Raw genomic sequence first — 12,246 nt, forward strand, 5'->3', positions numbered from 1 at the left:
TGTTCCTATAGAATTCTCCAGCTTTCCAGCCTCTCATGCTATTAAACATCCTTTTGTTTTCTAGTGGTAACTGCACAGAGGCCTTCAGCAGAACTGCTTTCTTGTTCCATCCTTATTTTACTCATAGGAAGAAATCACAATTCTTCCAGTTTGCAAATAGCTTGCAGAATTTTTCAGGCATGTGAGGATCTTTCAGAGAAAGACTGTGGCGCTTGATAATGCCACTCCAGCAACAGGAACTAATGGCTTCTGTACAGGAAAACTTCAGAGAAAATATATCCCTGCTACAGAAGGACGATTATCCATTGCTAAACTTCATATATTTATTGACTATAATCCCTTTAGCTTTCTGCATTTGCCTGTCATTCTGGAAGACTTGCTTATTACACTGTGGTACTTACTGTTGTTTTATAATGAGGTTTGCAAGCACTGGAAACCGGACAGATTTTTTTCAAGCTGCCAGCTAAGGAAGTTTTCATCCTATTACACAATAAATTGAATGAAAACTACTGATTTGAGAAACTGGAACTCCAGCAGAACTATTGATTTATTTCATAAGGAAAAATACACCAGGAAATAAAGCCATAACTTAATATATGTAAGTCAAATTAACTAATTTAGGTAAATAAATAGGCTTTAAAAAGGAAGTTATTAAATTATAGATATGTATACATTAGAGAAGGGAGCAGGATACACTGCTTTGGATGCTTCTTTGAATATTATTCCAGAAATGTCTTAATATAGAGCTAAAACATAATCTTGCCAAGTAATTATATCCACATATGAGAACAAATTATTGGGGATTCTGACTTGGCTTCTGGAGGTATCAGTAGCTCCTAACAAAACAAATATCTGAAATTGAGAGCTTTATTAAAATAAGATGAATCTACCCAGCACAGAGCATTCTAAAGTTCATGTTCAGTTTTGTTTTAAAGAAAGGAAACCCTAAACTTATGCACAGTCTTGTATTCTAGTCTCAAAGTTGTTATACCTCTCTCACCCCCTCAGCTTGCTTTTAACACTCCTTCCTCAAAGTCATTACTAAATACACCATTTATAGGCAGAAACTTCATATTCTAATCAATTCCTACTCATTTTAGTGGCAGTGTGTAAGCAGATTATTTTTTCCAGACGACTCGTACTCCAGAGGAGTACAAAGGACACACTTCAGACCCTTGTAGTCCCCACATGGTTTCCTCACACTGGGGAAGCCTGGAAGCCAGCCGCCTGGCCCGGTGCCAACCCAAACTAGGGTCAGTCTAAACACAGCACCGGCAAATGCTACTTTGTGACACTTCACTGCTACTGTAGAGTATCCTCTAGCATCCTCCTCCGTCACTGAGATTTATACATAGCTCCTCGGGCAACTTCCTTCACCTCATCCCTTCCCTCCACTGACAAGATTCAACCAGCCCAGCACAGTGGAATTAAAGAGAAATATTCGTGTGACATTGCCTTGTATTACCTGGGCATTTACACACGGAGATATGTTTATAAAGTTGTTTTATGCCCATGGAGGCCTTGGAAATAATCACACCAGGATCCTCTACAAGGCTTCTCAGTCAGTTCTTCCCAGTTAAATATACTTTGCCTCATGTGGGTTTTTTTCTGAAAAGTTAAATATTATCTGAATAGTTGAACTATTAGTTTACTACAAAAAGAAGTAGAAGTATTTGAACCTGCACACATATTTAGTCTAGATATGCAAGTGGTTAGGAATTTTATTTCCTCCTTTCCGGTTACCACAGATATGTAAGCAATACATTCTCTATTCATCTTAGGAAACACAAATTTTCCTTCCAGTACAAAGTGAGTCTTTTCTCTGTAACATCTATACCACTGTCTGATTGCAGGTTAGCTCTCCTGGCTGTGTCTGTGTTTTGCTCCTCTTGAGAAGCACAAGGTACATAATGATCAGTGGTGGTTTGGCCAAAGGGAAAATATCACCAGCTTGGACTGAGGGGTGGCTCACTCAGGGTTGCCATCACCTCCAGCAGGGGTCTGGGCTCATAAAGCCCCACTGAACATAATGGGAGGTGACAGCACTCAGCATCTCTCAGGAGGCAAGCAGCATCCCACAGCAACAGAAGTCTGCTTTCCACACAAACAAAACTTGTTTTCTACAGAAAGCCTACACCAAAAATCAATTTGTAGTCTGAATATCTGCAATTATAATTAGCAGTGCTGTTATTAATGCAATATCCTGAGGGGATGGTGGATTTTGAGTCAATTACTGAGATGACAGAAGCCAAGGAAAGTGCTTGATAAAGCATGTCAGGAAGAAATTTCCTGAAATACTCAGAATCTGAGTTTTACAAAAACTGGCCTGTGCAGCATTGCTGAAGTCAAGATGAAGAACAAGATATTCCACCTGGTACTGTATCTCTTCTATACATAATGATAGCAAGTGTTGCTCTCAAACATGTGGGCAAAACACTCTCTTGTTCCACCTGTTCAGCCCCTGCCTGCAATCACATTAATTCAGGGTCAGTTACCTCTTCAGAGCTGGCAGCAGAATGCAGTAATTTAAAACCCCCTTCTGGTGTCTAAAGAAAATACCAAACACAGCTGAGAATTCAAATTTTCTTCATATCTGGAAGAAGCAGGAAACCAGTTTTCATGTGTTCCTGTGCAAGTATCTGGTTTTCACTCACAGCAGTCAACTGTGCTTACAAAAGCTCCAGTTCACCATGTCTGCTAGAAATATTGAAAGCTAAATTGTCATCTTATTATCTCAAGTTAACACATTGTCACTGGGCACAGGCAAGGGACTACAGCAGATCCCAGTGGAAGCTTTTCCTATCACTAGTGATTCTAGGTATTAACAGAAATGCTAAAATTGCCACTTACATTTTACTATAATTTAAACCATCCAAATTGCCTCTGCTCTGTTCAGTATTATAGTAAAGCAATCCCAGTGATGCCAGGAAGCAATGAAAGAGCTGTCTTCAGTTATTTCCTTCCAAATGGTTTTGAATGAGGAGGGTAACCACGACGAGAGGAGTTGAGAAATTAACACTCTGAGCTAAATTTTTCCTGTTTGCTGATATTTTTGATGCCATTTTCATGCACTGCAGGGCTCTTCCATATAGCTGATCTCTTGCAGGTCATCAGTCACACAGGAGATCATATCACATGAGAAATTCAACTGATTAAAGATAATATGTATAACTATTGGAGGTGAGATTATGAAATTTCGGTAAATTGCATTGCACAACAAAATCTGCAGTTATTCAGTGAAGAAATAAATAAATAAAAACACAATGCAAACAAAAGAATTTAATGAAATTTAGGAGATTAGATCTGTGGAAAATGCACTGACCTTTTTCACATTTTTGTTTACATCAACCAAGTTGAGCTGGAAGATGTGGTCCTTTGCCCCAACTAGCAGCCGGCCTCTCTCCTCATCTAGCAGCAGGGTTCGAAAATCAAGCCCCTCTGCTGAGCCCAGGAATGGGATGCAGCTGTTTGAAAGCAGCAAGTCTGTGGGAAAATGAATAAAATCTTTATAATCAAAATGTTTATATATGACTCATCAGTGTCTTTTATAAATGTATGCATGGAGATACCAGTGAGATAAGTGCAGTCTTGGAGCATGTCTTTCCAGAGTCATAACACAGTTCCTGTTAACTTTGGGGTTCTCTGGCGTTGTCTTTACATCCAAACTGGGAAATATTTCTTTCACTAAGTATTTTTCTATGTAATTTTTTAAAATAAATTATCTGTATGGCATAAATTAATCAGAAATTCAACATAAATTAGAAACCACAGAAGACAGATCTTTGCAAAATGTGTGCTATATCTTTCCTTCATTCTGAGAAAACTAATTACATTTGTATTATCATACTCATGGATACACATGCTCAAGGATCAATACCTCACCATATTTGGTGCTCCAAATATAAAGCAGCAAAGAAGGTCAATGCCAGCCAAGAATAATTACAAGCGGGAAATAGTGGATAGGGACATTTGAAGATCATCCCGTTCAACTCCCTCAGTATGAGGAGGACCAGCTTGGTCAAAGCCCCACCTAACATAGGCTTGAACATGTCCAGGGATGGGCAACTTCTCTGGGCAACCTGTGCCAGTTTCTCACCACTCTCATAACAGAAAATGCCTTTCTAATATCCAGTTTCTTTCTACTCTCTTCCAGCTTAAAACTACTGCCCCTTGCCCTGTCACTAAAGGCTTTGGTTAAAAGTCCTTGCTCATCTTTTTTACAAGCCCCCTTTGTATTTTAAAAAGCTTCAATAAGGTCTCCTCAGAGCCTTTTTTCTCCTGGCAGAACAACTCCAAACCTCTCAGCCTGTCCTCATGTGGAAGGTGTTACAGCTCTCTGACCATTATCAGGGCTCTTCTCATGATTCATGTCAAGGTCCATGTCTTTCTTGAACTGAGTGCCCCAGAACTAAATGTAGGACTGCAGGTGGGTCTCACCAGAGCAGACTGTAGAGGCAGAATCCCCTCCCTCGACCTGCTGAACACACTTCTTGTGGTACAGTCCAGGGTACAGCTGGCTTTTCAGGCTGTGAGCACACACTGCTGGCTCATATCCATTTTTTCATTCACCAGTATCCCCAAGTCTTTGTCTGCAGGACTGCACTCAACCTATTCTTCACACAACCTATTCATCATCCAGTCTGTGTTGACATCAAGGATTGCCCTGACCCAAGTGTAGAATCTTGCACTTGGCCTTGGTGAACTTCACATGGCTTACACAGGCTTGTTTCTCCAGCCAATCAAGGGATCTTCAAAGATAATTTATTCCAATTCAATGAGAATGGTATAGTAAGGGGAACATCCAGTAGCAACACCTCTAAAATCCTTATTAAAATCAAGAATTTGACACTAGAGTTTTACTGTGAATTAACAGTAGCTTCAAATATCTTTTAAAAGGTAATTAAGGAAAAAATATGCTCTGTGAAACTAATAAAAGAATCTATAATGATGCAAAAAAGCTAAACGGCTGTAAAATAAAATTCTGTAACATTCTGCCTAATGAATACTCTGTGGACGTACTTCTGGATGAGGACACAAACAACATATAGAAAAGAGCACAAGGATAGTTAAGTCTTGCTGGGTAATCATTACTTTTGGGAAAGAAAATAAACATGTGAATCAGTTCTTCCACAAGCAAGCTCTCCAAGCTAAACTATTTGGAAATCATCAGACAGAAAGACAAATCCTGTATTTAACTGAACATAAAATTAAGGGTATTTCCACCTTCCTGGCACTGGATGGACAATGTAGCATTCCTGCTAGAAATGCCAGACTTACTGCAAAAGTTATTTGCACATCCTGGTCATGATGAAAATTTGGACCAGTGTTTTGGAGAAAAAGTACTGAATGAAATGAAAGGGAAAAAAAACAACCCCACCCAAACATTTTTCTCCAAGGTCCCTCAAAAACCATGGCAAGAAAAGACTAAGTTCTGGTGCTGGCTAATAAACAGCACTCTGGGAGGGAAAATATTTTATCATTATTAATCTAACTGAAATATAATGATGACAATTTTTTTTTGGCTCAGTCGCTTCTATTTCAGTTTGTGTGCGTTTGTCTGGATCAGTGCAGGGTGTTGTTAAGGTACAATCTGAAAACAAATTGTCATGCATTGCCACTCCTATTCCCCTAGGTGAGATTTATTTGGCAGTACTTTAGAAAAAAAATCTTGCTTCACATTGAAAAGCTATATCCAATGCTGGGCACTACACTGCTATAAACCAGCACTGTCCTTTCTCATATACTTTTTGTGATGACAAAGATGTCAGGGTTCGTTTTCCAAACTAGTAACACTTTAAAAGATTTGTTTATTAATTGCCAGCAAGACCATTTAGGAGCAGCTTATGGGTAACATGTTACTATAAAAACCACAGTCCTCACCTGCAGGACACAGGTAACTAACATACAGAATATGAGGGAAAATTCCTTCCCATCTGCAGCCACAGGAATTTGATCTAAGGAAGGAAAAATGATATGCTTGTGCAAATACTCCAAAGCACTTTCCCTACTTAGAGCCATGAAAAGCATGGGCCTTTACAAGAGTGTCAGTTGCAAAAGTATGTGGATTTGATTCTCCACATACATGAAGGATGATGACTGAGACTGCTCTCTATTTCCCATTTCCTTCTCATTTGAAAGCAATGATCTCTGAAGAGACCATTCCAAATGGACATTTGTCATCTGTTGTTTAACAGTTCTAGAATTTCCAGTAAAAACCCCCACCTAAAACAGCTACAATAGTGAGGGAAGATGCTGCTTCATGATTGAAATGCCCAAGTGGGAATGAGCCATCTGACGCCTTGTACAATCATTTATTTCACTACACCATAAGGAAAACATCCGTAGAATATTCCAGACTGAGATGACAACACTGCACACTCCTTTCTTACTGATGCAGATGACAACACAAGCTGCAAAGTGGTGAAGAATCAGGTTTGGTCAGTTATTTACTATTGAAATCAGCCTGGAAATAGGACTCTGAGCATGACTATTTGGTAGGATTGTAACTGTAACATGACCTAATAAAATTTCACAAGTAAACATTAACAGAGGGCTGATTAAATTGCAGCCAAATTAATCACTGTTCTCACTCCATAAAACAACATAATCCAATCTTATGCATCGAAATTTCCCTTCACAGAGAGACATATTTACTATCACCAAGGATATTACACTGGAAAAATTTACTGTGAAAAGTGCATTTCCCAATGATTTTCAAGTTTAGAGCAAGCTGTCGATTTGAATCACTGCATCTGTGTAAGCTGGCTAACACAGAACCAGCATTCTCACAAGGCACAGCAACAAAGTTAGTTACGGAGATGGTCTTTCATGAGTACACGTTCAGCACTCAGTCTTATAGTCTCTATTTGCTGTTTTCCTCAAAATTAAACAGTTTTTTCCCAGTCTGGTGATTAAATAGGCATCCAGCTAACTCCCCTCCTGGGTTAATATTTCACTGCTGAGTGGTAGAAGCAGGAATAGTGACTAGGTTTTATTCGTTTAGCACAGTATTGCAGTGAACTTGGCTTACAACAGCATCATCATTGCTTACTTAAAAAATCTCCAGCAGCAGAGCCACAGCAAAAAGCCTTCAGAAGTAAAAATGTCGTTCTGTTCTGATAATACATATTTGCATTTAAAACATATCTGGACTTCTTAGCATCCAGTCAGGTGTGTGGTGACCATGCTACCATTCCTCAACTTCAACATGGTGTAAGAAGGCAGCAATGTGGAACCACCTTGATTGAGACTCAAAATACCCTCTGTCACCAGTTACAGACTTTTTTTAATAACAAGCCACACCTAATTAGCACAAAGGGAACATTCAACCTCTTTAAAAACAGTTACACCTAATGACACCTGTGAATGACTCTGAAATTAAAGGCTGTATAATTTTCATATACAGCAAAGAACAAAGGTATCATCACTTTCCTTTAAGTAGGAGCAATCCTTCCTCATGTTGGGGAATGCACATGAAGATTTAGGTGGGCATTGTAGAAATTTTCAACCAAACGTCTGAGATAAAGAAAAATATTTATGACATTACTACAATTATTTATCCAATTCCTAAGGTATTCTAAGTTTAAAATTGACCAGTTAACCGAAAATATTTTGATGCAAACACAAACAGAAAAAATACTTCAAAACTGCTACTAATCTCTACTATGTACTGCAAGAAGTCAATTATACTTTGTTTAGCTGCATCTCATGATGAACAAAGCTGTACATGCTAAGTGGTTCTCATTGCTACTAGTCCTATTAGGCCTGGTGGAAGAGGTAATAGTCATAGCACAGCAGGGCCTCCCCAAAGTGATACAGATAACCAAGAATAGAAAAAAATATGACTTTTTGTTGTCACAATTTTGTGCCAAAAGCTTGGTTGTGAAAAGCCAAAACATGAACTATGTATTAAACCACAGGTATTGCAGTCAGGGACTTCTCTGTTCAACTTTTAGGACTGAATTGTACCTTAGGAGCATATAAAAATGACTGCGTAAAGAACACTTTTCCAAAAATTCCTAAAAAACTCAGGAGTACTCTGCTGAAAAATTTCAAGCACTTGAGGGCATTTTCACTTCAAGCTTAAAGCATTTCCATGAGTAAAAATATCCAACATCTCAATTTGCAAAAAATCATTATTTCGAGAAGGAGTATAGGAAGGACAATCCCTAAGATACAGAGGGTTAAATACAAAGAATGACACATTTCAGGGAACTTGAGAAACTTGTCTCCTTCTATTAATATTTCAAACACAGATATCCAAATATTACTGAAAAGCAGACAAGCAACTACTGTAGAACAGTTCAATCCCCTAAACTAAGGGTAACTTTGCGAAACAGTTATACACTTAAAAACAGGAAGCCAGTCTCTGTGATTAGGTTAATTGTTACTTTATTGAAGAAAACAACTGGAAACAGGGACCTGGGAAGGTGCCCAGCGACAAAGCAGACTTCAGTAAAAAACCAAGAGAGACAGCGCGTGTGCAGGGGGCTCCTTGGGCCTCGAGCACCTCCGGAGGACCCCACCGCTCCCCAGGGGAATCCTTTTATAGCCTCCAGGTGGATCCAAATCATCTCTCTTCTAATTGGCTCCCGTCCAGGGCTCCTGATTGGTCCAACTCGAAGGCGCGTCTCTGTCCAATCGTTTTGTGACTCCATCGAGCAATTGGCTGCCGCGCTGCATCAATCCGGTTCTCCACGAGGTCACTCCTGCGGCCCAAGCTCCTTCGTGCTATCTCCCCTCAGCTCTGCCTCTGTGGTCTCTCAGCACATGGTGAAAAACCAAAATTCCACAGATAAACCCAGCCTGAACAACCCCACCCAACAACAACAACCCACAACTGTCCCATTCACCTTAATCCATGCACAACACACTGACAGCACTAAAGGGCCTCTGCAAGGAGTGCTAATAAACTCGTCTCACTAGGAAAACTTCCACTACCTATTCTCATATAGTAAAGTGCATCTACTACCAACTACATCCTTACAAAACTATTAAAGCTACACCTAACTGAATAACTACACTAAGTCCCTAACAGGCAGCTAGCTCTCTGTCATCCAGGTGTTCCACACAACCTCTACCAGCTTCATTGTCTTCTGTGTGGATGTGCAGGTGGAGCCAATTTCTGTCTCATCCACTTAGGCAAAAACATTGTTGTAACTGGGAGGTGATGGGCAAAGCAAGTCTCAGATGTGTCTGCACAAGGAATCCATGCATCCATGGGCTGCAGCATCTTCCTCCCTTCCTTCCTTGCGCAGGAGCAGGAAAGCAGCTGCAGGATTGCCAGTGACAGAAGCACCGATGAGGCAGTGTTCACATGGCTGCCGTAGGCTGTGAGCCCCCCAGCACCGCTCTGTGCAGGGACCTCCTCTCAGTGTCTGGAGAGCAGCACCCAGAGGTGAAAGCGCAGCTGCCCGTAGGCTTGTGTGGCCTCTCTGTGGGCAGCTGCGTCTCGGGCCAGGTGCTCAAAGAGGTTGAGGGGCTCAACCTTGTGCATTGCCGGTGGCAAGCTGATCTCTGCAGGAAGCCTCTCGTTGCCTTGCACAAAGTGCTCCAGGCATTTCAGCTGCAGGCAGCGGCCCAGGTAGGCCATGACGTCCCACAGCTGCTGTGCAAATTCCTTCCTGTGCCACTGGGACAGCAGGACGGTGGTCAGCACGTGCATGAGCACGGTCTTCCAGATGGAGCTGGAAAAACCTGTGCCCCTCAGGATGCAGGTGAAGACCTGCAGGCATTTCAGGTGCAAGCTCTCGCAGGGCACCTGCCTGGCCACGTGCTGGAAGAATTTGGCCTCAGCCACAGCGTACATCTCAGGCCACGCTGTGCTTGCCGTGACGTTGGCCTTGGCGGGCTGGCCCCTCCCAAAGATGCTGCAGCCGCCTCTCTGAGCCTCTGAGGGCTGGCTGACCACAAAGATGTCCGAGTCCCCTTGGCGCACCCCAAGGAGCACCTCCACCCTCAGCCTCTCCTTGCTGTCGCTCAGCTGGAATTGGCAGGACCGGCTGCAGGGCTGAAACTCCGAGTGCCACGAGGCTGACTGAGGCACATGCAGCCACGAGGATCTCACCAGCTGGGAGAACCAGCGGCAGGTTTTCTCCACGTCCAGGTAGGAGCCGGTGCAGTGTCTTCAGGAGGCTGCGCTGATGTTTCCGCTGCAGCTCCTGCTTCGAGTGGTGCAGGAAGCACAGCGGCTCCTGGCCCAGCTGCTCCCTCTGGCACATACACACCCGCTCCACAGGGATCCTGAAGCTCCTGGCTGCCATCTGCCCCACGCTGTTCAGCTCCAGGCAGAAGACGTGCCCTGGCAGGGGACTCAGCGGCAGCAGCACGCGGTACACCCCGTCCCACTCCCGGGGACTCCAACCCTCAAAGGCACTGCCCACCCCGATGGCTTCTTGAGGCACCGGGTAGAAGCTGTTGCTGACGCTGTGCACAAGGACACGCCTCAAGCTCTCCATCAGCTCAGCTGTCACTGAGCAGCCTCTCTCCAGCTCCTCCACAGGCCACCGGACGCGATCCACTAAAAGGATGCCTGGTCTATTCCCATCGTCTGGCATGTCTCTGTCTTCAATTCCACCACTGCCCCTTTCTTCCTTGCCACCATCACCGCCTTTTTTTTCACTGGCAGCCACGCTACCTTGTTTGTCCTCTTTTCTAGCCTCAGTCTTGTTTCCCTCCACATTTACACCACCCTGTTCTTCACCCTTGTTTCTATCACTGTCACTTTCTTTGAGCGTTCCCTTCTTTTCTTCCTCACTTGCAGCAGAACCACTAGAGTCTACCGCACAGCCACGACCACTGCTATCTTCCGGCCCAGTCCAATCGCTGCTTCTCCGTTCACTGGCATCACTCCTTTCCTGCACCTTCCCATCATCAGCACCTTCAACTTCATTTGTGGCCACAGGACTGCCTTCTCTGTCTTTTCCAGTGCTGCTGTCCTCCGCCTCCACAGTGACATCAATGTTTTTGCCACCTTCCTTTGACTCCACCCTCTCTTCTTCCTGTTCTTTTCCTCTCTCGTCTCCCAAGGTCTCGCAGGAGCTCTGGTCCTTGCTGCTGTTGCTGCCTTCGCGGCTTCTCCTCGTGTGGCTAAACCACAGTCTCAAGAGGAGCAGGACTCCAGCAAGCACCCAGAATGTCCAGTGCTGCAGAGAAAGAGAGAGCGAGGCTCCCCAGGCCTGGTCCTGCTGCTCCGGGGCCCCTGCTCCAGCTCCTGCAGCAGCTGAGCCATCTGGCGCTCCAGCAGCTCCTGACGCTCCTGCATGCGCCGGTGCGTGGCCTCATCCAGCCCGTCGCCAGCTGGCCGTGGGCACTGGATCAGGCTTTGCACGAGCACCAAGAGCAGGGACAAGAAAGCCATGGTCTGCAGGAGGACACACAGAAGGGCTTCAGTGGGGTCGGCATGGAGACAGGCCATGGGGGGCAGGAAGGAGAGGGCCCCCGGCAGCTGGCAGGAGGCAAGGCCGGCACCGTCAGCCCTGCGAGCGCCAGGGCTCGAGCAAGGCGCTCCCACCGGGGCCTGGGCCCTGGATGTGGGGACAGGAGACGTGCCCCGGGTGCCGGCGCTCCTGCCCCAGCCCTCCTCCAGCCCCATCCCCTCGCTGCGTGTGCACTCCGGCCTGGCTCGGGGAACTCATCATGGCCCTGGGCAGCCCGGGCCCCAACAGACACCAAGTGCACGCCCATCACTGGGCAACCCGGCAACCCCAGGGCTTCCCTTTGCCAAGCAGGCACAAGCAGCCTCCCACGCAACCCTTGTCAACTCTAAAGCTGGGTGACATGACCCATGGATGGTTCTCGGTGAAGGCTTTTACAAAATCCTGGAGGGGGATATTTTTTATTAGTAATATTCCTTATTACTTTTGGGGCAGGATGTAGGGTAATGGTTTTTTAAAGATATAGTGACAAACCTTTCTCAAAGAGCTCCAGGTTGCTTGCATGATACACAGAAAGATTTAATACTCTCCTAAAAAGGCACAATTAAGTTAATTACAAAATTTTGGTGTCTTTAATAACCTCTTAGCTTTTAAACTCTATGGTTCAGTACTGCAAAACTCTGGTATAGCTAGGATTTTTTCAGGGAGCAGAAGGTGTTTTCAAATTTGCTCAAAGATCTACATCTGCCACTCCCTCCATCTTCAAAACTGTCTCCCTTATACATAGTCAGACAATCTCTCTTACTGATCAAGGAACTTCTGTCTCTTTCTGCTATCTCTTTGTTTATTCATCTCCAATGGACTGTGAGTA

General features: G+C 44.0%; 2 protein-coding genes across 3 annotated transcripts in view; both read right to left on the reverse strand.

Moving 5' to 3' along the window:
- SEMA3D (semaphorin 3D) overlaps positions 1 to 12,246 on the reverse strand; it is a 131,092-nt gene that overhangs the window by 71,470 nt on the left and 47,376 nt on the right. For both annotated transcript variants that reach the window (XM_066318764.1, XM_066318766.1), the window contains exon 3: positions 3,323 to 3,483. In XM_066318764.1, the coding sequence (XP_066174861.1) occupies positions 3,323 to 3,483 (161 nt within the window). The remainder of the gene's footprint in view (positions 1 to 3,322; positions 3,484 to 12,246) is intronic.
- LOC136361069 (inositol 1,4,5-trisphosphate receptor-interacting protein-like 1) lies at positions 8,375 to 11,403 on the reverse strand. Its single transcript, XM_066318740.1, is given in 3 exon segments — positions 8,375 to 10,121; positions 10,123 to 11,278; positions 11,379 to 11,403. Coding segments are annotated over 3 exon segments (1,932 nt in total). The 3' UTR covers positions 8,375 to 9,370.

Source organism: Sylvia atricapilla, chromosome 5 (genome assembly GCF_009819655.1).
Source record: "Sylvia atricapilla isolate bSylAtr1 chromosome 5, bSylAtr1.pri, whole genome shotgun sequence".
NCBI lineage: Eukaryota > Metazoa > Chordata > Aves > Passeriformes > Sylviidae > Sylvia > Sylvia atricapilla.